At 33.6% G+C, this 25,959-nt stretch overlaps 1 protein-coding gene across 1 annotated transcript in view; it reads left to right on the top strand.

Annotated features, from left to right (window-relative positions):
- Positions 1–25,959, top strand: part of Col11a1 (collagen type XI alpha 1 chain) — a 227,622-nt gene that overhangs the window by 107,139 nt on the left and 94,524 nt on the right. Inside the window, exons 21-35 of the mRNA XM_008855066.3 lie at positions 789–842; positions 1,280–1,324; positions 1,529–1,582; positions 2,009–2,053; positions 6,682–6,735; positions 7,824–7,868; positions 9,330–9,383; positions 9,462–9,506; positions 10,589–10,642; positions 13,042–13,149; positions 16,612–16,665; positions 22,008–22,061; positions 22,188–22,232; positions 22,345–22,398; positions 22,502–22,546. Coding sequence (XP_008853288.1) covers positions 789–842; positions 1,280–1,324; positions 1,529–1,582; positions 2,009–2,053; positions 6,682–6,735; positions 7,824–7,868; positions 9,330–9,383; positions 9,462–9,506; positions 10,589–10,642; positions 13,042–13,149; positions 16,612–16,665; positions 22,008–22,061; positions 22,188–22,232; positions 22,345–22,398; positions 22,502–22,546 — 810 coding nt within the window. The remainder of the gene's footprint in view (positions 1–788; positions 843–1,279; positions 1,325–1,528; positions 1,583–2,008; positions 2,054–6,681; positions 6,736–7,823; positions 7,869–9,329; positions 9,384–9,461; positions 9,507–10,588; positions 10,643–13,041; positions 13,150–16,611; positions 16,666–22,007; positions 22,062–22,187; positions 22,233–22,344; positions 22,399–22,501; positions 22,547–25,959) is intronic.

The following is a 25,959-nucleotide window of genomic DNA, read 5'->3' as shown; positions in this document are numbered from 1 at the left end:
ACTACAAAATTTTAGATTTTTAAACTAAATAAATTCTTATTATCAGAAGAAACAAAAGATTGAAACAGTGTGTACTTGATATAAAGATTAGGTAGTTTTTCCTCCTCTAAATATTAATTATGAGGAAGCTCAACTAGGGATGTTTATTCAAAACTTGCTAAAGAAAAGGACCAGACTGAAAAAAACTTACCTAATTTCAGTCTTCATTTGTCCCATAATAAAGCCTGCCAAAATAGCTATGGTCAGGAAAATAGGAGATAACAACCAATTTTATATGGGAATTTATAACAGGAAAAAAGGAGATGAAGTTAAGGAGAGTAGAGAAAGAGCTCCCATTCAAGTGTTAATAATTTAGAATCTTCTATCAAGAAAACAGTGTCTACAATCTGCATAGATAGATATCCAACTGTTCTTAGATGACACTCTTCCACATTGGAATTCATCTAAAAGGAAAATGCATGAACATCTGGGCTATTCTACTTGTTCAATCAGTGTGATTTCGTAATAAGATCCAGTGTGCTATTCAAATCAGAGCATGGAACAAAAGTGCATCATTCAAATGGTTAAAGAAGTCTATTTCTTTAGTTTCTAAGTGATACATATGTAAATGCATTGAGTCTGAGATATCTTTGACACTAAAAACTGTTATCTAATATTGTGTTCAGTATGCCTGGAGATGTGTACCTATTTTAATTGAAATATTATGATAGAATTTTTTTTCAGTGAAGGAAGTCCATTTTGAAGGCATTTCTTTTGAGAGCGTGCTCCTTTTCTTTTGGTTTTCCTAGGGACCTCGAGGCTTGCTAGGACCACGGGGAACTCCAGGACCTCCAGGGCAGCCTGTATGTATTGCTAGGAACATTCTGGGTTTTCTAGGGGATGCTTATTGTCGTAAATTTCCAAGGAGGTTCATAAATAACTCAGCAGAGAATCAGGTTAACAGTCTTCCTATATTCTAAATTCTAAGGGTGCTGCATGTCAGGTCACTGACCGCTGTCTCCATTCCTGTCATTTCCTTCTTTTTAGATTGTCTTGCAAGTTTTAAAGATAAATCCCCAGCACATGGAGGAATATTATTATCTCTAGTGTGGAAACCATGGTCTGAGAGTGTATCCCTTCTATGATTTTGATTAAATCCTAAATCATCATTCTTATTTAATCCTCAAAGTATTTTTAATAACCCTAGGCTAGTAAGTGGCATGTTATCAGAGGATTCTTTTTTATTTTCTGTTTTTACATCTAAAATTTTAAGCAAGCATATATATTTTTCCCCTTAAAGGGTATTGCAGGGATAGATGGCCCCCCAGGACCTAAAGGAAACATGGTATGTAGTTCACATGATAAACTCATTACATTGAAAATAAGTCTTATAAAACATTGCTAAATATATTAGGTACTGCTAACATTGATGTTTTTAAAAATATTTTTCAGACTCTAGAGGGAAATTGATTTGAAGATTATTTTTAAATTAATTAGAAAAATATATTTTGAGGAAAGCCCTACTAAGTACTTTTTGTTCCTATAATAGGGTCCCCAAGGGGAGCCTGGACCTCCAGGTCAACAAGGGAATCCAGGACCTGAAGTAAGTCTAAGCCACTATGTCTCCTTTTGGTAAATGGCTTCAGAATATTATGTGGAGGGCCAAAGATGTTTAAAATGTGAATGTAGAAATGCATTTCCCTTTTCCTTTTCTTTTTTTGCATTTGTACAAATATGCAGATGCTCTTTTCTAGAGAAAAATGACGTATTCAGTATTCACAGAATGCTTTGGTGAATAGCCATACCTGCAGGAGGGTTCTGAATAGAATCATATTACAGGTTCTTTAGAGAGAAGCTTGTGTAAAATTCTTCATGGTGTTCCAAAACTCTTAGAAGTAAAAAAGAGTCATAGAGAGACAGAGAGAGGGGGGAATCTCACGACTCATTTCATGTGCAGGAGAGTTAGTTATTTTCTATTGTAAACACTTGTGATGTAATTACTGACATGAAATGAATTTTTTTAAATTAGGGTCTTCCCGGTCCTCAAGGTCCAATTGGTCCTCCTGGTGAAAAAGTAAGTTGCTCTGTTAATCTAGTAATCCCTGGTAAACAAGTTTCTGTTTGCAACCCGCATCAGGTTTAAGGCCTGCTCTCTATTTTTGTTAAGATATTTCTGTACATGACTTACAAAAAATAATCTAATAATTTCAAGTTGAACTGGTTAGCACTGCATGGATAAAATTTAACCAATTTTTTTCCAACTTCAAATGGAAAACACTGTAGAATTACCATTTAGGGAAGCTTACTAGTATGAAACACTGTTTTCTCTTCATTTTTGTTCAACTTTCCTTTCTCATTTTTTTAAAAATTGTATTTAGATTTGCTTACAACAATGATTTGTTTCAAGATTTGATTAAGGGGAAATTGTGAACTTTCCTTTGACCCATTTCTTATATATACATGATAAGTAATATTCTCATTACTAATTCAAAGTCTGTATCATAATAAGAATGAGAGTTAAAGAGAGAACTTTTCCTCAGTTTCCTTACCTAGATTCCCCAAGCAGCCTTTTCTGTCCACCTTGGCTACAGCACAGTTGCTAACCGGGTCTTTGCAATATTTTTTCCTAATTTTTGTGAATCTTAATGAACATCCAAATTTCTTTGAGAAAATCCAATACTTTTATAGATGTATAATTCATCTACCACAAAATGTACTTGTGTAAATTAACATGAGTTTATGATTTATTGTAAATTACACAGCTGTACCACCATCTAATTTTTAGAATATTTTTACCATCCTATACAGAATCTCCAGGTCAATTAGTAGTCCCTGTTTCTACCACACTGTATTAATCAACAACAAATTTGCTCTCTATCAGCAGATTTGATTTTTATGAATATTTCATATGAATGAACTATGCTAATTTTAGCATGAATTTTATCATAGGACCTTTATGGTAGTCTTTTGTTTTTTATGTTCTGAGGTTTACCTGTGTTGCAGCATATATCCCAAATTTGACTTTTTTTATTACAAATAGCATTGTATTCAGAGTACTGTTTGCTTATTTATCATTGATAGTTCTTTTCAGCTGGTATGCATAAAATAACATGCTATGAATATTTGTACGCAAGAGTTTGCATAGATGTTATTTACTTATTTCTTTTTGATAAACATCTAGAAGTCCTAGGCCATATGGTAAACATATGCATTATAATTTTAGAAGCTTCCAAACACTTAAGTGGTTGAACTATTTATTTTTGTTTCCACCAGCAAGGCACAGAAATACTAGATTTTTCAAAACCTCATTAATCCTTGTCTCCCTTCTCATGTTTGGTCATTCCCCTTGATGAGAAAGGTATTTCATTGTGGTTTTACTTAGTACTTCCCAAATGGCTAGCGATATTAGGCATCTTTTTTGCTTGGTTATTGACCATTTCCTTAATTTCCCTCTGGAAGGGATTATAGAAGTTTTTTTTCTTTCTGTGGATGATTTCTATATATTGACAGCACAGTGCTGTTGGTGAAACGTCCTATGAATTGAAGACATTAGGTTCCTAAATATATTTTAAACCCTTAATTTAGGTAAGCACTGTAACACCTGGTGACACTGTCCTCCTTAAATCTTACTTTAAATCAATGATTTAAAATTTGACTACTCTTTTATTTAGAACTTCATAAAACACCTACATTTATTATAAATTGCATTTGAAATATGAACCCATTAAAATTTATACCATGATTTTATTATGTATTCCTTGAACTATTAAGAGGAATTTTCTCCTGGGGAATATTGGCATATTTGAATTCCTTTCGCTGAGCCAAAAGTAAAATAGAGGATTTGGCTCATTGTACCTTTTGTGTTGAGACCATGTACGCTGCTACTCTCCTCTAAGGAGACCCACTTGTAAATTCAAAGGCAGACTTTTCTTTTCAAATAGATAAAAGCTCAAACACAGTAATATCAATATCACATCTATGCTATGTATTTAGTATCACAATGTTGATCAAGGAATATCATTTTTTGTTCCCCTTCTTATGATAGTCTAGCAATAGTTATTCTGGTTAAAAAAAAAGCTGTTTCTTTAAACTTGATGAATTGTAACATTTTCATTGTATAATGTAGCATTCAAATGTGATTTAATAGATGGTAGGTATTTTTAATCTCTAAGAACTTTTATGTATTTTTCAAAACTATCATAACTTATTTTTATTGTATTTATAATGAAGTATTGCATAAAGTTGTTGGTGATTAAAAATAAATATGGCAGCTCCATTATTTACTCTGCCATTTTTGATGAATAGAGTATTTCTTGTCATTTAATTTCTGAATTTAGGGCTCATAGTACTTATACGTTAATTGCTTTACAGAAAACAAATGACAGAGGACTAGGAGCTCAGTGTGACATACCAAGAAACAAAGTAAATGTGTATTAAAGGCAGGAACTTTAAAGACACAGAGCTGCGTCTAGATTCACTCAGACTGTGACTTTGTCACATATTAACAGATGATCACGTTTCCTGGGATTTGCTGAGACAAATTGAATAATGCATATAAATTGCTTAACATAGCGCATAGAAACACTCCACAAATTTTAAGTCTTTTATTAAAATCTGAAATATATGACATCGATTCGTCTCTACTCCTACTTCTCTAGGGAAAGCACAGAGAACAGATAAAACAAGCTGTTGTCATGGAACTTCCATTCAAAAAAGATGGATTGAGTTCAATCTGATTAAGAAAATCATCTTATTGTAGCGTAATTTTAATATTTCTTGCTGATTCTTAAATATATATCAACAGAATAGACCTATTCAGCATTGCTCAATCATTTTCCCAGAAATGCCCCATCTGCTGGCAAAAATAATGAGCAGATTAGTGCACTAGACTATGTTTTGAGGAAACAGACTAGTATCTTGAACATAAACGTTAATCTAAGTGACAGGCAAAATATTGCAATTAACTACGTAGTGTTTTATGATAATAACTGCATCAGGCAGCATTGCAGCAGATTCTGGAAGATTTGAAATTTTCAAGTCCTGAAGACGTGCAGTGAATTTAGGGTACACAATCTAATTTTCTTGCTTAAAGGTACTTTTTCTGCTTTTTCGTTCATATTGGTTTAGTTGGTGCTTTCTTGTCAAAATCTGTGTTGTCAATCAACACTAATACAGGGCACAGGCTAAGTGCTCTTTGTGAACCGGAAAAGAAACACTGTAAATTTGTTGAAGATTTATCTTTGCTGATAATATTTGCTCTTTCACCTATTTCGAAGTCCTGGATACTAAATTAAACTGTGAGCCATAATGTCTAGTGCCTGATAGATTCAATATTTCCAACACAATGTCCAAGTTTCTGCCAAGAATGGATGTATTGCTTACAATTATAATCTTGCCATATTCTAAATTTAGCAAAGATCAGATTAAATTAAATTAGGAGCTCTTTGTGGTTAAGAAAAGATTAGAGTTACCCACTAAGTAGTTAATTCTTTAACTTTCGTTAGTTGCTTATTACTTCATCTACTTTTTACATCAAAAAAGATGTTTCTTTAGATCCTGTGAACAACTATCACAAAGTAACTTACATTTAATAGAACAGTTTAAAAATCATTGTAATTTTCAAGCTGGAGAGATGACTCAGCAGTTAAGAGAACTCCTGTTCTTGCAGGGGACCTGGCTTTGGTTTCCAGCACTCACATGGTAGCTAACTATTGGTAACTCCATTTGCATGGGACCCAGTGCCCTTCCGCAGGCATTTCACGACACAAGTGCACTGACATGCAGGCAGAACACTCATATACACAAATAAAAATAAATTAATAAAAATTAAATCACTGGTATTTCATCACTAGAACTATGGAATTCCAATCACGTTTTTAAAGACAGGATACAGCCTAAGAAACCTATTATTAGGCAGCTTCAATCTAGTGTGACCATCATAACTAGGCTTTATGCGAAACTAAAATGACATAGGTCAGTGACCTGTTAGACGAGTGTGATACTGCTGGCATAGTGTTTTACAGTAAACTTATTTTTCGATAAGAAGGATTAGACTAACAAAAACGTCTCATACAGCAAATAAATGAATCATTACTGTAATTAATTATTACTATAATCAAGAATTATATAGTATATATAATTGTGTGCCTAATGCATTTATACAATTGGTACTACAATATGTTTGTGTAACATCAATATAAACACTGGGTAATGACATTGGATGACTGGGACGTCACAACGTACAAGGAATTTTTATACCTATCTCATTGCTATGAGGCCAAGATATCTCATGCACTATTGGACAAAATGCTATAATGTGGCACATGATGGCATTAAATGGTATATATTAATATTCTGTTGTTAATAGAAATATGCAGTACTTGATTTTTTCGTGTTGTAAGTGAATGAATATATGCCCTATATTGTTGCCCTTTTATTCTGTTAACTCAAGTTTATTGTGACCTTTAAAATCAAATCTGTCAATTTAAATGAGGAAACATATAGAACTACTAAGCAGACTAAATCTAGCATATTTTTGACATCTATTAAATTCAGTTATCATTTGTCTTTGTGTAGAATTTTTTTCTATTGTCTCAAACCATTGTCTTGAGACTGTTACTAGTGGTGCATTCCTATTCACAATGGTAGAGCTTTTCATGATTTTCTTTTATTTTAATAAAATATTCTCCTTTATTTGATTAGGGACCACAAGGAAAACCAGGGCTTGCTGGCCTTCCTGGTGCTGATGGGCCTCCCGTAAGTCACAGTCTTCTGGTCATTAACACTTCCATATGGAATCTTATGAACAAAATTTTACATGTGTTTGTGGAATGATTACATGTAGTGAGTAATAAAAGGGAATTGAGCATAGAAAAATTAAGCATTTTCTCTCCACAATGCCATTTCACTGCATCACTTCTGTAATGAGAAATTTTTAATGAGCTCACAGAAGCATCTAGAGAACATAACTCATCTTTGTGTGGCAGACCAGAACCCGCTGAAACCTCCCTACTGCCTATTTATACGCGTTTTCCCCTCATCCCCTCACATTTTTCTCAGCATGCTCTTGTTATCAATGAGTGTAGCTTTCGAGTGACCATTTGTCCTTATAGAAGGCATCCTTGTGTTTGACTTGCCTCTAAGAATCTGGGTGAAGATTCATGATATTTATCAGTTTCATCAAATAATTTCCATGAAAATTCCTCAGCCTTTGGGGAGTTACTCCCTGTCTGGACATATAGAAATACCTATTATTACCTTTGACATAGAAAGATTACATATGCAAAATATGCACTTCATTTTAAATTGTTATTTATGTTGTCTCTCCAAGCTGCTTACTTAGATTTGTGACATGCAGGATATGAGATTTTACCTCCTGTTTCTACCTATATTTATTAAGTATACTTGTAATATAATTATACATTTTTATTTATGGAATCTCAATAATTTAATTTTTCTATTATTAGTGTTCATGATCTTTCTATATTTCACTATTCACATGATTTGGTTACCTTTTGAAGATACATCATCCTTTTATTGATATGCAATGATAAGTCAGATGAAGAAAATATGTAAGATTTTAAGATTGAATTATTAATAGAAGTATGTCTTTTTTCCAAATTATCTCAAGAAAATTTCATATTTAATGAAACATACACCCATAAAGTATAATATTATGTTGCTCTCTTAATGTCAAATTTACAATATTATTCAAAGCTATAAAACTGCTAAAAGAGTTTCAATATTTTTGAACATTAAACTACAAGATCACAACAGATTTGAAAAAAATGAAGAATTTAACAAGATTATTGCATCTTACTAATGTATATTTTTGCTAAATAAAGGGTCACCCTGGAAAAGAAGGACAATCTGGAGAAAAGGGTGCTCTGGTAAGTTAAAAGTATCTAAGTAAAAATCATATTTGGGGTATAACAAACAAATTATGTCTTGAATATCTAATTTTAATTTTATGTTAGTAAATTTTGAAAATAGATTGTAATATGTGTTTTGTTTAAAGAATTTTCATGGTCAGTAATGGATCTTCATTAAACACATTAGTGTACATGTTCAACAAATGTTCATAAATATAATGATGTAAGTTGCCAAGAATTACTGAATATCATTACATTATTTATTGTAACCCAAATTTTATGTTTACATGATACTTTCTGCAACCTTTCTCTAAGAGAACATTAGATTTTAAAAGCAATGAATATCAAACTAGTTAAATTAGATACCAAATAAAGTTATTATTATTAAAGTAATTAGTACCCTTTCGATTATAGTTGTAGGGGTAGGGACAAATCTGCTTAGAGTCCTTGTGTGAATTGTCTGAGTAGCATCAACGTTCTTAACACTGATGCAGAAATATTGTTATATTTTATATAATGTTTCCTTTAGCTATACTGGGGAAAAGCCACCTCTGGGGAATGTATAAATAGCATCACATACTTGATGGGAATACTATAAACTGACATAAATTTTTCATTAGAATTATTTATTATTGGATAATCTATAATTGTCTATTGTAGACACTGAGTACAGTGAATAACTTCAAGTAAAAACCAGTTATCTAACTATTTACATTATTTTGCATATATATATTTATCTTATTGCTCAATTTAGTTATTGGTCTGTTTTCTACTTTTATATAACAAAGTGCTTGTATAATATAAAGAAGCTTGTATTTAGCTCACAGTTCTAGGGATTACTACTGTAATCCCATTAGTCTGTCTTTTCAAGAGGGTTTCAAGATGAAGGTTGAAATAATGAACATGTGCAATAGGAAGAGATTAAGTAATGACTTGGGAAGCCAGAGACAACTGAGGAACAGGTGTGCTCGTTTATAGCAACCCCATCTCAAAGGAAGTGACCAGTGTTTAAAGGAAATTATACTAATCTCTTCTCAGGGCAGAGCTACATGAATCGCACAATTTCTTGCCACTTCATTTTCCACTATTCTCAACGTTTCTATATGGAGGCTAAGTGCCTAGCTCGTGGTGCTTTTGGGTGTACACTTAATCTCCATTCAAATCACCAGCGGTATCTTTTTCTTAACATCAGATATAGTATAATAAGTTGAGAGTGTGCAATATAACATACTAGTTTAGTATATCTGACTCTACCTGGGAAAAATTTTCCAAATATTAATAGTACAAAATAGTGTGGTTTTTTTTGTTACTCACTATGTAGACCAGGCTGGCCTTGAACTCACAGAGAACTGCCTGCCTCTGCCTCCTGAGTGCTGGAATTAAAGGCCCTTAAGAAGATTATAGAATGTGAAGGAGTAGCCCTGTTGACATACTATATATATATATATATATATATATAATGCAATGAATCTTTTCCAGGGTCCTCCTGGTCCACAGGGTCCTGTTGGCTACCCTGGTCCCCGAGGAGTAAAGGTAAAAATTAAATTAATTTCACATTATTTAATTTAAAGGTAATTTTTTGTCATTAAATATTTCTAATTTGTTCCACAGGGAGCAGATGGTGTCAGAGGTCTCAAGGGATCTAAAGGTGAAAAGGTAAAATATGATTTTTAGGTGACTTTGTTATATGCATCCAGCATATAAAATTAAAATTTGTTCAATATGTATTTTCTTTCTGAAATATATTTTGTGATTACTTACCAACCAGACATTGCAAGTTTGTATGGAAACCTTAAAAAACAATGTTTTATATCCCAGGCTGAGAGCTAAATTATAGAACAGATACAGAAGGTCAGGAGTTATCCCTGAATCCCTTTCTAATTACTTGTGTTTAACTTGTTTAAATCATAGGCTTGCCCTTCTGAATGGGATATTTATAGTACTAGGACAATTTCTAGTTATACACATTAAAATGTCCATTCTTCTAGAAAGTTTCTACTACAGACCGTGTTTCTCCTAGAATTCTCCAAACTAATGAATTTAAATGTAATAGAATACATAATGTAAGAAGTTTCTTTGTCAGCTAGGAAAAAGAAGTCTTCCTATGGGCTGCTATATGAAGGCAAAAATGTTAGTAAATGGAAACAATATTAAAACCAGGCAGAAGTTTATGAAAGTAGGTGCCTTAGAGTGTGCATTGCTATGGAATCTTTTACAAGGCTTTTAGAGCTTAACTGCCTTTTCCTGAAGAACATATTTAGATTTTTTTTTACCAGTTCATTACAACTCCAGATATCTAAACCTTCAAAAATAATTTTGCAATGTAAAAGAGGTGTTACTGACAATTAAGCATTTACCTAATGCAAATTCTATAAAATAAGGAAGATTCTTATGCATAAATTTGTGATTTTAGGATAAAGACATTTTTGGCTTGTAAATTTTTAAATTTGTTTTAATGGTAGCTACTTAAATATTTACTATTTTACCTGAACAGTAAAAGGTAAATATTCTTATAAAATGAAAAATTGTTTTCTCTGATATAGAAAATATGCAATGGGTATATTAAGTTATTTAATCTATAACCAATCATTGGGGAAGAATGGTAGGAGAGAACATGGTTCCCTGACTAGGATTTTTATTTCTCAGGACATTCTCTTCTAATTTTCATTAAGTTTACATAGTTAAGTTTTAAAGTCTTCTGACTAATTATACTACTGTTTGTCTCTATTATTTTTTAGGGTGAAGATGGTTTCCCAGGATTCAAAGGTGACATGGGCCTTAAAGGTGACAGAGTAAGTAAAAAGAAAATTTGCACTAATATATACTGCATATATATTTTTATCTTTAAATATGACAAGAAAAGTTTAAATAAAATGTATTATCTAAGACTTCTCACTTCAACTGTTATGCAAAGATTAGACACATAATTTTTCTATACATAGTATAGTATCAGTATTTTTCTAGCTGTTATGTTAAAATTTTACAGGACACACATACACACATGTATGTGTGCAGATAAATCTATTGTGTTACATCTCAAGTAAACCCCATTGTGTTAAAAGCATGTACTGAATTGAAAATGAACTGAATGCATCTAACCTCCAAAAATCATAGCTTAGTGAAATACTACAGTGTAGGGATGTGGTGGGTTACTCTGTGATCATGCGGTAAACTGTGAGCAGGGCTCTCTGTCACCATTCAGCATTGTGAGAGATTCTTATACCATATATTGCTAAGTTGAGGAAAGACAACAATTCAAACTGTAAAATACGGTTTCTGCTAAATTATGACACTTCACTTTGCATTACAATCAAGAACATATGTTGAAGCACACTAAGTTTGGAACTGTTTGAATTTACTTTATATTCAAAGATTTCCCTTGATTTTAATTAATTAATTAATTAGGCATATCCATATGCCGCAATGTGCTCGCAGAGACCAAAGGACAACTTGCAAGAGTCAGTTCTTTTCTTCCACCATATAGTTTGCATGGATCAAACTCAGGTCAATAGGCTTGGCAGCAGTTCCCTTTTACCTGCTGAGACATTTTGCCAACCCTACGTTTTTTATAGCTTTAAGATTTTCAAACTCTGATAGTGTACCCACATTTTTCTGTTTCATTATCAGCACAGCATAAAATAAATTACACAGGATATTCAGCACTTTATCATAAAATAGGACTTGTGTTAGGTGCTAGATACTTCTACCCAACTATAGATTAATAAAAATATCATTGACACTCTTATGGTAAGCTAAGCTTGACTATAGATTTCAGTAGGATTAGTATACTAAACGTACTTGTTTTTGGTGGCATTGGAGATGGAACTCAAGGATTTGACCAGGCAAGGCAAGCACTCTGCCATTTAGCCATATTAAATGCATTTTTCTTTTGTGATACTTTTCACATACAATGAGTTTATTAAGATACAATTTCAACAACATCTGTATCCTACTAAATACTATATTTTATGGAAATTTCAGAATAATATAAACTACTTGTAGGAAATAGTCTGATAAGTTCGTTCTAAATTTTGTTCATTTACTGCAAACTATGCTGATTGAAATTTATATTTGAGTTTTCATGCATTTTATTGTTTTACTATTTCATTTATTATCTTTATTTTATGTGTATGAGTGTGTTGCCTGCATGTATGTGAGTGCACCAGTGTCCTGCAATGCCCACAGAGGTCAGAAGGCAGTGTCGGATCCACTGGAACTGAAGTTAAAAAGGGTTGTTAGCTGCCATACGGGTACTAGGAATAGAACCAGGATCCTCTGCAGGAACAGCCAGTATTCTTAACCTCTGATCCATCTCTACAATTTGCTTTCATGCATTTTAATGTTATGAATCTCTTGAATTCCAAGGTCTAAGCTTAGTGTGTTTTTATTTTTTAATAGTGTATTATAAAATATTATGAGTCATTTAAAACAAATTAAGCAGTTTTTTGAGAAGATTTCTTTTATAGATTATATAAGAATCTTTAACATGTTGAGCAAAGAAGTATAACTCAGAATAGTTGTGTTCCCATGAAGTCCAAACAGAGGCTGTATCTGGGAGGAGAGACAGCATGGTTCCCATCTAGTCCTAATATAAGATAAAAGATAAGTCTAACATAAAGCCATTTTGTGCTCTGAAAGATAGTTTCTAGTTTCTTTCTAATCTTTGTCATTATAAGAATCTTTAACATGTTGAGCAAAGAAGTATAACTCAGAATAGTTGTGTTCCCATGAAGTCCAAACAGAGGCTGTATCTGGGAGGAGAGACAGCATGGTTCCCATCTAGTCCTAATATAAGATAAAAGATAAGTCTAACATAAAGCCATTTTGTGCTCTGAAAGATAGTTTCTAGTTTCTTTCTAATCTTTGTCATTTCTCTTTCTCTTCTCTCTCTCTCTCTCTCTCTCTCTCTCTCTCTCTCTTTCTCGTTTCTCTCTTCCTTCCATCATAATAAATAGATTTAAAGCAGTTTAATAGTAAATCGTGTGATCAGGCTCCTATAACTTTGTACATGTTAGACTGTATTCAGTTGATAAAGTCAAACATTCTAAACCCCTTTCTCATAAGCAAGCAAGCAATAAACAACGTACGTCAACCAACTGAAGTATCTGCATGTCAGATTGCTTAGAAACTGTACCTACAACTCTATAGATATGTTTTCAGCAAAAATAAATGCTGTTATTTTGTGTTTCAGGGAGAAGTGGGTCAAATTGGTCCAAGAGGAGAAGATGGTCCTGAAGGTCCCAAAGGTCGTGCAGGCCCAACTGGAGACCCAGGTCCTTCTGGCCAAGCAGGAGAGAAGGTTTGTGAACTGTCCTCTTTTGCAGAGTTCTTTCCTGTTGTTTTTAAACACTTTTCATTACCAATGCCAGAAAGTCAGAGGACTTTATTCACTGTGCAGCATATCCCTATAGTAAAGGGGGATGCTCATGACATGGGAACTTTGTCATTTCTTCCCCATGTGTATTTCTAGTCCCTCTGCTTTTCTCTGTTAATCAAGAAGAGATGGTTTTAAGGCACACTCACATTAGATGCTGAAATAAGTGACTGAAGGTTTTAAGAAGCAATGGACATGGTATACTTGCTGAATCAGACCAAGAAGAATCATATTTGTCCCTCAAACCAAAATGAATGTTTTCATTTTTTGTACATAGATGTGCCACAGAGTATTTTATGAAGTAGATATGTTCAGGCCATTCTTCAAGAGACTTTCATCTTAATCTAGTATTGAAACAAGCATTTCCAGTTAACTATAATATTCATTGGTTTGAGAGACATTATGTGTTTTGTCAAATTATTTGTAACTATTATATTTACCTTTAAACCCAGTAGTAGACAACCTTAAACCTTTTGCCTCCTGTACTGTTTTATTATATAACAAAGTTTTAAATATATTATGAACTTTAATTATTATTATTTGGGTGAGTACTAGGGATTGAATTTTAAGGCCATAAACATGCTACGTATGTGCTTTACCAACTGAACTTTATCTTCATTCATATGAACTTAATTCATCAAAGTAAAAATAACAGTTATAGCCTGGTTATATAACTCTTGATCAATCTTCCTTATATAAATACTTTTTCTCTAGCCAGAATACTATGGTTATGTAAAAATAAAAATCCTTCATATTTCATATAATTGTAGGATTTCCACCTGCAGAATATCTTATCACAGAAGGAAATATATAAGTATTATTGAGACATTGTGATGAGATAAGTAAAAGTCTTTGCCCCATCAGGATTCATCTGATTTAACAGTTCTTCCATGGGTTCACATCTTGTACTACATTGCCTTTGATGTAGTATTTAGATGGTAGAAGGAAGGGGTCTTAGAAAAAAAAGGCTTTAAGAATTGATTTTTAGTTTCTCATTTTATTGTTTTATGTGTATGAGTGTATTGTCTGCTTGCATATAAGTGCACGTGTGTTGTGCAGTGGCTCTGAAGGTCAGAAGATGGTGGTGAGATTCCCTGGAACTGGAGTTTACGGATGGTTGTTAGTCACTGTGTGGGTGTTGGGAACAGAACCCAAGTCCTCTGCAAGAGAAGCCAGTGCTCTTAACCACCGAGTCATCTCTCCAGTTCCTGGCTTTAAGGCCTTTAGACTCTTTAGTTAGCACTTATTTTCCGTAGTTTGGAGTTATCTGATGCCTTTTCTCTGCTCCACTATGAGCAGTGATCCCAGAAACTATTCTAAAGAACTAGCACTTTCTTTGGCCCCATACTTCTTCATATTTAACATTTCATTATCAAGGTTTAAGAGTATATACCAGGTAGAGTAATTTACATAGAGAAGGGATAGCTTTCTGATCATGATTACAGAATTTCATTAACCTTGAAGTCAAGGGCATAAAACAAGCCATAGTAACAATGTATCCAATGGGACCTCATTCCAAGTGTGCTTCTTCCTGCTTGTTTGCATATTTTACTCATGAGGTTTACCTATCTGTGCAGTGTTAATCACAACTCCTACAAGCCTTTCTTTCCATCCAGAGTAACAAGGTCATCGACTATGTTCTTCATTTGTGGCCCTCATCCAGTAAAATTTTTGTTTTTGTTAATAAAGTTCTATTTAGTTTTCAACATCACACATACTAATTCAGACTTGACTTTACTTTTATTTTGTAAATGCACATTGTAAATAGTGATACTTAATTTGCGCTAATTTTTATGACTTCTTGATAAAATTTATGTTTGTTATTTATGTTTTTATTGTGAAAATGACACAGCATCACAGAAACATTTTATTCAGGTCGTATATTTGATTCCTTACATGTACCATATATATATATATGTATATATATATATATCCAGACCCCCTCCCCGATCCATGCCTCCCCCATCCCTGCACTGAACCCTATGCACTCTGCCTATCATACATGCTGAGTCCTAGTCATTGAGGTGTTTGTACCCAAATGTCCTTCAGTTATAAATGCATCCACTGGGGTCTACTCAGTCCATCCAGTGGTCGTGTGTAAGTCATACTCCCCCTCATTCATCAGCAACCAGTCTCAAAGAGTGGTTGAGACTGGCCTGCCACTTATTTCTCACATCCCCTTTGGGCTCTTGTTTAATCGAGCCAGCAGTAAGAAAAGATGAAATTATGAAATTTACAGGTAAATGGATGGAACTAGAGAGTCTTATAATAAGTGAAATAACACAAATGCAGAAAAACAAGCAGCGTATTTTATCCCTCATTTGTGGATTGTAGCACCAATCCTTTACATGTGACTATATTTAATGTATATTTCATCGAGCTTTTGAGTATTTCTTATACTGGAACTTACTCAAATTTAGACCCCTCATCCACACCCTCCATAACCCCCACACATAATAGATTTCACACATTCTGTCATATATGTTAAGACCTATCCAGTCAAGCATCTGTACGCAGCTGTCCCTCAGTGCATGTTCATCCACTGGACTCTAGTTAATCTATGTAGAAATGCTCCCTTAAAGAATATTGACTGTCCCTCTTCCTGCAGTAATTGGTTACTATTAGTTCTTTGGCATGTAAATTTTTTTAATAAGGTGAAAAAATTCAGAAGAATAATTTGTTAGAATAACTTCTTAAATCTCAGGATTAGGTATACATCTCTAGAATTGATTACCATTTATTTGTTTTAGCATTCCAGATTGAGGGTTAATTTCATTGAACTCAGAATAGTTACACTCAAGTACACTCCATGTTCAGTAACACTCCACATAAATTATCATTGTTTGCTGTAGTTCTCAATGCATCCTAAATTCATTAGCCCAATCTATTAACCCACTACCCAATATTTCAATAAATGAATATTTCAAAATTTTAATTTTGAATATCCTTATCATTTACTTCGATTTTTGATGATAGTTATGTAACCCAACCACTTCATTTATAGTTAGACATGATAAATGAAATACAAAGGCTACAAAGATTTCCTTTAGTTGCAGTGATAAGGTCTAAATGTATTCCCAGCTATGTTAACTTGAAATCATGTTGAATTAGAAAACTCCTTTTCATTGGTTATGCTTTACAGTTTACAGGGGGGTGGGAAATCTCTTCACCTTGGGTACAGTGTCTCCAAGCAAGAAACTACTATTTGTACTACAAAAGTTATTAGGCAGCAGTAAAAGATTAGAAATAAATTAACAGGAACACTTGCTTTGTTTCCAAGTATACAAACAGCTTGTCTAATATCTAGAAGACTGGTTAGAATTGTCATTGAAGCAATTCTGCATAGACAGTCTGTTTTTAATCTTATTTTTTTATGTATAATTTTAGGGGAAACTTGGAGTTCCAGGATTACCAGGCTATCCAGGAAGACAAGGTCCAAAGGTAAAATCATTAATTTGTATTTTACATTTTTATTAACATGCTACACAGTTAAATAAATCATTTATGATTTAAAAATTAGGTTTTCACATACATAGATATCTAGAGTGTAGGCATCTCAGAGATCCTGTGATCGTGGAGTGGAAGATTTCTGAAAACAGGGTCATCCTGAAAGGACAGCATAGTTCAAAACTTTGGTATTATTGGAATAAGGACATTCCAGGGAAGAAAAATTAAAAATATTTAGTTATAAAGTAGATGTTATGTGGACCAAAATAGCATTTTATTTCTCTTACTCTAAGGATTTGAATTACTATTCCATTTTTAAAATATTACAATTTATTTGGGTGTAAATGTGTGTGTGTGTGTGTGTGTGTGTGTGTGTGTCTGTCTGTGTGTCTGTGTGTGATGTGTACAAGGGTCCTCAGGGGGGAGTTCAAAATACTTTATGGGATACAGTTCTCTCTTTCCACCATGGGTATTCTAGTGGGTGATCAGACTCAAGTCATTTGACACGGTAGGCAAATGTTCTTATCCACTGTGCCACCTCACTGAGCTCTATTCTATTTTTTAAAATATTCTATTTATTATTTTTCTTTTATGTGTATGCGTGTATTGCCTGCATGTAGGTAAGTGCACCCATGTCGTGCAATGCCCGTGGAGTACAGAAGAGGCTATCGGATCCCCTGGAACTGGAGTTACAGACAGTTGTTAGCTGCCATGTGGCTGCTGGGATTTGAACCTGGGTCTTCTGCAAGAACAACCAGTGTTCTTAACTGCTGAGGCATCTCTCCAGCCCCATCTATTCTATTCTATTTTTTAAGAGGCAAATATATATTTTCCTCTTCCTTTGACCCTCATTTCCACCAATCTTTGTTTCCAAAGAGTTTCCTAACAGAACTCTACAATCTTGGTGACTTAAAGTGATAGAAAAATCTCTATTTAAAAGCTCTGATGGCAAGAGTGTGAGATGAAAGGTTGTCTGTCAGGTCTACCCCTCCGCCCCCCCCCGCCCTCATAAAGTTCTAGGCAAGCATCTGCCCTACCTTCTGCAGGTTCTGCAAGATAATGTTGTTTTCGTCTTTTCATCCAGGCTTCTTTGGCTTATGGTCGCACCACTTTAATCCTTGCTATGTTCACATGGTCTTTTCTTACTGGTAAGTGTCTCCTAAGGACACTTGCCTTTGGATTTAGGAAACAGCTGGATGATCCAGGATTCTTTCACAGTTCTTAATGTATTTGCATTTGATTAGATATTTTTCCAGTGAATAAGATGACATTACAGATTCTAGAGAATTTACGATAGGTACATGTGTGTGGTGCAACATGTAATCAACTATACTGCTCAAATTCTAGTTGGGAATTTGGGGAGATTATATATATAGTTTCTTTTAGATGTTCTGTTCATTTTGGCACACTTACTTTTCTTCACCTTATCACACAACTATTTCATTGGCTATGATTCATGCATTGACTAGTTATATTAAGATAGGTGACTTAGTCACTTTCTATTGGTGTGATTCTTGAGGAGGCTAGGATTTATTTTACCTTCAGCTTACAGTTCCTCATGAAGGAGAGAACAAGGGCAGGAGTGCAGGGCAGGGACTGAGCACAGATGATGAAGGAGTGCTGTTCATTGACGTGCTTCTCAGCCTGCTTTCTTACAGAACACAGGATCACTGCTCAGGGGTAGCACTGCCCACAGTGGGGTGGGCTCTCCCACATCACTCAAAAGTCAAGAAAGTTCCCTACAGACATGGCCACAGGCCATTCCAATGAAGGAAATTCCTCAATTGAGGTTCCCTCCACCCAGGTGTGTCAAGTTGACAACTGAAGGCATTCAGTACTAGCTCAGTGACTTAATATCTCAATATTAGTTATAAATTTGGGGGTAGTTCTGTTTTTTGAAAACAGGATTTTATGTAGGCTTTGATAGACTACAGTGCTCAGTCCTGGTGTTTCAGGCCCCATGTGCTAGTGTTACAGGCCTGTTACCACCATATTTGAATATTCTTTCAATTTAATATGTTCAGGCAATATAATTCTATATTAATTTATTTCCCATTTGGGTAACAACTAGAAGATGGAGCAAATTCTAGTTACACCACAACCCCAAACATGTATTAATAAACATCACAGATAACCTATAGTCACCAAAACTGTCATCCCAACAAACACAAACCTGTTTTCACTCATGGTCATAGAAAGCGTACATTAGGCTTGCCATGTGATTATGTTTTCAAGTTTCCAGAAAATATTCATTTTCTTATATAGTAGGATGTAAATATACTGTGAGGCCTTCTAAAGAGTCATGTCATCTATATTTTCAATAATTTAAGAACCATCTAATTGTTCCTCACATTGAAAATCCTGATCAGTTGTCTTTTATATTTTCTACCTTGTCTTTAATATATTGCTTGATCTCAATGTTAGGGGTTCTCACAAGTATTATTACAAAGAAGTTCCATTTATTTCACAATCCAGAACCACAAACAATCTCTATTTTACTTTGTAAATTCTTGATTGTTTAGTAAGTTGCACAAGAATTGTGGCATTTTTTTATTTTGAGTTAAAATAATAGAAAACTGTCATAATATTGTTTAAATGAGCACAATGATCATTTAGGATGTTTTTTTGCAATTGTGATCTTTTCTTGTTTTTGAACATCAATTTTCTGAATTCTGCTCTCTGAATTCTCTTTATTATGAACATAAAACAAGTGACAAAGGACAATGTTTCTTTTCACAGTCATATTTTTCTATATCCCTTAATAATGTCTGTACTTTAGGTATATATGTTTAATGTCACTTTTCTTCATAACTATGATAACTTTTATGATAAAAAGTTTGGCTCCTAATTTTTAAAACAAACAGCAATAAAAGATGGGCACATCAAAGATTAAGAATAGCTTTATTTTTTCCTGTATTAATGCCAGGGAAGTTTGAATAGATGTGTTTTAAGAAAAATCAATTTTGGCTGCTAATCTCAAAGCAGTTTAGGATTCTAATTAGACACTCCTCCTTATTCAATGTCTTAGTAGCAATACAAACCATGAAGAAAAACCACCAAATGTACTATAAATTAATAACTATTTCAAACCATAAGATCTATTTTAAGGAGGAATACTTTCATAACTAAAGTTTATAAAATAATTTGAATTACATTTGTTTTCATAATTTAGGCACTAACTTTGATTGTCTATTCTTTTGTTGTTTTGCCATTTAAAGCCAATGTTTTCCTTAAATATAAATTGTCTATTTTGTTAATCATACCCTAAGTGGAAAACTAGTGGGTTGAATGTTTTCGGATTCCCCCATACTGTGTAAGAAAATAAATTCATCAAAGCAAAATTAATACTAGGAACAATTTATTTGAAAGAGTATTTTTAAATATGGTGATTATCAATTGTAAACATAACACAAGTACTTATTTATAAATAAAATGTGATGAAAGCAAGTCATTTATTACTATAGTTTACTGACGTCAAATTCTTAATCACATAGGAACCATGAGATGCAACTATATCTTATTCTGAAGAGAAAAAAAAGGTTGTTTTAAAATCCTTTCAAACATAATTTGCAGGGATATTTTTCCTCCCATTTTTATTACAGGTTTTTCATTTGTTGTCGTTAATCACAAGTTAATTGTATAGTCAATAAAGAATATATAAGTGGAATCATAAAAATTACATTGTATAGTCCTTAGATTATTGAGTTACCATAGAGCATTGAATAAAATTTTCTCAACCAGCTTGCCTTTTAAGTATGAAATATTTATTTCATTAAAATAGTAATAGAACTGGTATCTTCAACCTGATGGCTCTACACATGAATCTTCTTACTGTCTGTTCATAATAGTCAGTGTCCAACGTTTCTCCCCCATTAACATGACCATCTGCAGAGACCACTGCTGTGATTTCTAAGCCCCTGTGTGAGACTTTGTTCCAGTTTCAGAAAGTCTAGAGTGTGAATCAGCAATTCATATTTTTAGAATTACTGAAGTTTACTCTGATATAAATTCACCATTTATCACTTGAGAAACATTGTTTTTTGGATAATTCAATGCAAATGAGTTGATTACAAAAGGAAAGGGCACAGAAGTCAAAGAATGTTGCCATATCTCACTTAAGGCATGGATACATGTATGAAATTTGAAAGTCTTCTACTCTTGTCTGAATATTTTACACATTATTGTGTCTCATCCATACAATATTATACATAGAAAAAGTAGGTTTGGGGGAGTACCCTTCCAAACCATTTTTAGGAACATATTTAGCAAGCTAAGAAATAAGGATTTGAAACTCTATCTGCTCTATTTCTTTATATAATAAAGATGCAAACTTGCTTTGATCATGATCAAATAAATATCTGAGATATAAAAATCTGGGCATATGCCCAAGGTGAAATGGGAGGATTTTATTATTGAAAATTATATTTCACTGATAAAATGGTCATTTGTAGCAAGCCTGTGTATAGGCCTATTACATTTTAAAACAATCATCGTTTGCTATTATTAGTATTTTACACCCCACATTTCTCATTTGTTGACCTCCATCTTTCAATATTTCAGTCTCCCACAAACTTCAAGGCGTTAGGAGGTATTAATATGTCATTGCTTTCATTTTGCGACAGAAAAAAAGTAGATTCAATCAGGCCGAGTCATGCCCTTGCCTTATTTAGCTGATGCATGGGTGGAGAAAGACCTGAAACACTGTATTTGGAATTTCAAACATTGGATTGTAAGGCTGACTTAGGCTGTTAGCAAGATATGATCACATTTAAAACCAGTTACAACATGTAAAAGAAGCTTTCCAGGACATAAGGTTTAATGCAGTTTTAAAAATTTCTGTTGAAAAGTGATGCTCATACATATGTAGTGATATTAAATCAAAACAAATGTTTTATAAAGTAACTGGGAATTCAAGATTAAAACAGAAATTTTCTGTAGAGTTGAAGCTAATATAAGGACTATTAAACTAAAATGTACTTTACATATCATATCCTTTAATAGCTATATAATTATAGGAAATCTGATAAATGCTTGATTATTTTTCTTTTAAATTTAAGTACTAAACTGTGTTTCATCAATCCATGCTTTCAATGCTTCTAGGATTTGTGCTGTCACTGTAAGTTCAATTTCATATGCATGTTGGGAGCTAGTGTGATAACTTAAAATCTGTATATTATTAAGATTTTTTTGCTTAGTTTATAAGTCTCCAAACTAAGTATATATTTTATATTTAAATATTACCAGCTCTGACAAAATGACTGTTTTCCCAAAGAAATGTATCTGTGACTTGCAAATGTTAACAATCTATTCATCCTTTATCATTTTTATAATTTCAGGGTTCCACTGGATTTCCTGGGTTTCCAGGTGCCAATGGGGAGAAAGGTGCTCGGGTATGATGCATAAGTATATTGTCCAGATCTGGTTAATGACTATGTCCTTACATGAGTAACCATTTCTCATACCCATTTACTGTGACATTCTTCCTACATATTGAAACTCTGCAATGTCTTTGTCAGGGAGTTGCAGGCAAACCAGGCCCTCGGGGTCAGCGTGGTCCAACGGTGGGTACCATCATTTAAGACGACAATTTTCATTTTAGATTTGGTTTTATGCATTTATGTTTTGGGATTAGCTTGGCATTGGGTCAGTTTCCTCTTTTGTTTTGTTATGCAGGGTCCTCGAGGTTCCAGGGGTGCAAGAGGTCCCACAGGGAAACCCGGGCCAAAGGTATATTAGAGTTTACTCATCTCACCTTAATCCAGAGGGTCATGCTGGGAAAAGGAATCATAATTCACCTCTTTTCATGCCTTTCTTTTGTTGTTGTTGACAGGGCACTTCAGGTGGTGATGGCCCTCCAGGTCCTCCAGGTGAAAGAGTAAGTATGACACAGCCACATAATATAGAACGAAAGTTAATGTTTATTCAAGTGTTAAATTCTGCAAATACGTGTCTGCAAGTACATGTCCACATACAGGTACAGATTTGCATCTGAGATAAGAAATTCTTAGTCTTTAAGTCCTACACACTACCAATTTAAAGGCTTTATAGGTGAGATACAAATAATTTTGTCTTAGATATCAAAGAGATAATGTGTATAATTAGCCCAAGGTATTACTCTTAAACACTGGGCATTCTCATTTGATATATGTTTAAAATTCCTATGCTGCATCTTCTTGTTTTCCATACTAATGCTCAATTTGTTGCTAGAGCTGGCAGTAACCTTATGTTGGTAGAATGCAAGTACCGGTAGCCATTAAGCCACAATCAATACACATTCAAGTCAAGATAAAACATCTATTCCAGTAAATAGAAAAACTATTTAGTAAATTGATTTTCAATTGATATAAAATAAAGCCAAATACAGATGAGCAAGCAAGGCCTTCGTTTGGCTCTTTTGGCAAGAAGCAGGAAGCATTATTGGAGCAGATTTTGTAAAGCAATCCTCTACCAAGAATTTTAAATTTTATTCTTTGCAGTATATCTGAAGAAATTCTAATAATCTCGTGGTTTTCTACATTTCTAACTATTATAAAATTGTACTTATGCATCTTGTATTTTTTGTATAATACATGTGTGCACATTAGTATGTGCAAATGTAAATATGGGTATGTGTGTGCCAAGGGTATATGTGTGACATGGCATGCATAGGGAGGTCAGAGTAACCTCTTGTATAAAACATGATCTCTTTATTGTTTTTCTGCTGTGTAAGCCAGGCTAGGAGGCCAGGAGCTGCCAGGGATTCACTGTTCTGTCTTCTGCCTCCCCACAGGAGTGCTGGGATCACACACACATGCTACAACTCACCTTTTTCATGGGTTCTGAGTTTTGAACTTGGGTCTTCATGTTTGTGCTGTAAGCACTTTTACCCACTGATTCATCTCCCCAGAGCATATTTTTGTATATTCTTATTTGTAACTTGAAAGTAGATGTTTTGTAAATAAGAGAAACACCTAGAGCAGATAACCTATAACTGAGTATGAGAATTTTGAATTTATTAGTAAAAAGCAGAGTGAAACTTAACTTCTCTTTGTACCCAAACTAGGAATAGATTAGGCATAAGAAGAATAAACATTCGATTAAAGTTTTTTTATGTTTATCGCCTTGATTCATATTAATTAAATTATCTGCTAAGTGTTTTTCTCTCTCTAGATGAAAAAATTTCAAAATTAAGTCCATACATCTTGTGCATTTTAAATTCATAAATAATGCATATATAGGATATATTTTATGACTCATTAATAAAAAGATATAGTTAAACTAATTAAAATAGCTAAATCACTAAATTAATAGAACAATTTAACAAATCATAGAACAACTGACTTTTATTGTGCTTTAAAGTCCCAACATTTTCTCTAATACATCATAATTTGGTACACAATGTGACCCAACAGCTCCAGCACTTGGGAAACAGTTCGAGAGTGAGTCAACAAGATTTTAAGGATCAGAGTGATCCTTAAATAATGATCCTTAAAGAGTGATCCTTAAAGAATACTTTTCTTTTTCTACCTAGAATGACTTTCTTCCAGTAAACATTATACAATTTTTCAGTTTCTACATAAGAAGGGCATATTGCTAGTGTTGTATAGGTATAAAATAAACGACAGACTTAACCCTCATATGTCTCCTCATTTCCTTTCAAGAATTTTAAATTTTAAGAACTTTTTCAGTATCTCTTTCTATTTTAGATTTTGTTTTCACATAAACATTATTAGACTTCGGGGCAGGAGAGACGGCTCAGCAGTTAAGAGCACTGACTGCTCTTGCAGAGGACCAAGGTTCAATTCCCAACACCCACATGTTGCTTACGAACCATCTGTAACTCCAGTTCCAGGGGAATCCGACACCCTCTTCTGACCTCTGCGGCATTGCAAGACCCAGGTGCACTCACACACATGCAGGCAATACACTCATACACATAAAATAAAATAATAAATAAAATTTAAAAATTATTAGACTTCATTAAGGCATTTTTCAAACTTATTTTTTAATTGCTTAAACTCCTTCATCCACATCCCCCTCATCCAACCCTGTACCTTTCACCCGCAGGAGCCTTTCATTTTTGTGTCACATGTGTTCTACTTACTCCTTTTCCCTCAACTTCTCTTTTTTTACCTTCTGTGGTCTCTTTATTTACAAAGCTGATTCTCACACGTCCACATATACACATATATAAGTGTTGAGGGCTAAGCTCTACATATAAGAAAGAATGTGCAGCATGTGCCATGCTAGGTCTGCATTGCCTCACTTAATGCAATATTTTGCACGTGCATCTATTTTCCTGAAATTTTCAAAGATTTTTATTCCATATCACTAAATAAAATTCTATTGTGTGTGTGTGTCTACATCTTCATTATCCATTCACCAGCTAATGGGCATCTAGACAGACCAATTGCACTTGTGTTTTAAACACATAGTGACAGGATGATAGAATTAATACCATGACCAATTTTCTCAAAATATATGAGTAGGGAGGATCAGGAAGTGAATTTTGTCATATAATTGAATTGAAATAATAGCATTTATTTTTGCCTATTTCAATTGCTTCTTTCTTCAGCATTACATTAATACTTAGCAACATATGTGTAGATGACATATGCATATGTTCCTTCATTGGGAAATGCGAGCCCTTGGGAACGGGGTTTGCTGATAATGTAAGCATCATTAAAGAGTTAAATAGTGTAGTTTCAATTTAGCTGCAAGTTTACCAGATTTACAAACAAGCAAAGACGAGAAGCAACAGAACTATAGCACCTTTCACATTTGCGTTTTCTGTAAGTAGTCAGTCATGTTGCAGTAAATATATCTCATGATGACAGGATACATTAAAATAGTTATTAAAATTCACATTTAATTAGGGATTCACTTAATGATACTAGTTGGGAACCATCACGGTCTTTGTGCTTAGTGTTTCTGTATTTTTTTAACTCACTGGGAAACTGAATTGTCCCCCTTTATCTCTCAGGCAAGACTCACATTAGTTGCTTAATGCTGCGATAATTCAGAGCCCTGCATTCCGCACTATGCACTGAACTGGATATTTCCTATGATTAAGTGAAACCATGTATAAGAAGACATTGCTATGCTTTGCTTAATGCAAAAAGAACATGTGTACACTTTCATACAGAATTCTATAAACCAAAGCACGTTTCCCTCTTTTTTGACATGACATATATAGTATACATATATTCATGTAGTTAAAAATTGTAACGTGTACACTTTAATATATATATAAAGTCATGTAGTTAAAAAGTGCAACGTGTACACTTTCATACAGAATTCTATAAACCA

This window comes from Nannospalax galili, unplaced genomic scaffold (genome assembly GCF_000622305.1).
Source record: "Nannospalax galili isolate Female #2095 unplaced genomic scaffold, S.galili_v1.0 scaffold767, whole genome shotgun sequence".
Lineage (NCBI taxonomy): Eukaryota > Metazoa > Chordata > Mammalia > Rodentia > Spalacidae > Nannospalax > Nannospalax galili.
The sequence above is the reverse complement of the archived record's forward strand: the minus strand, read 5'-3'. Positions and strand labels throughout refer to the sequence as shown.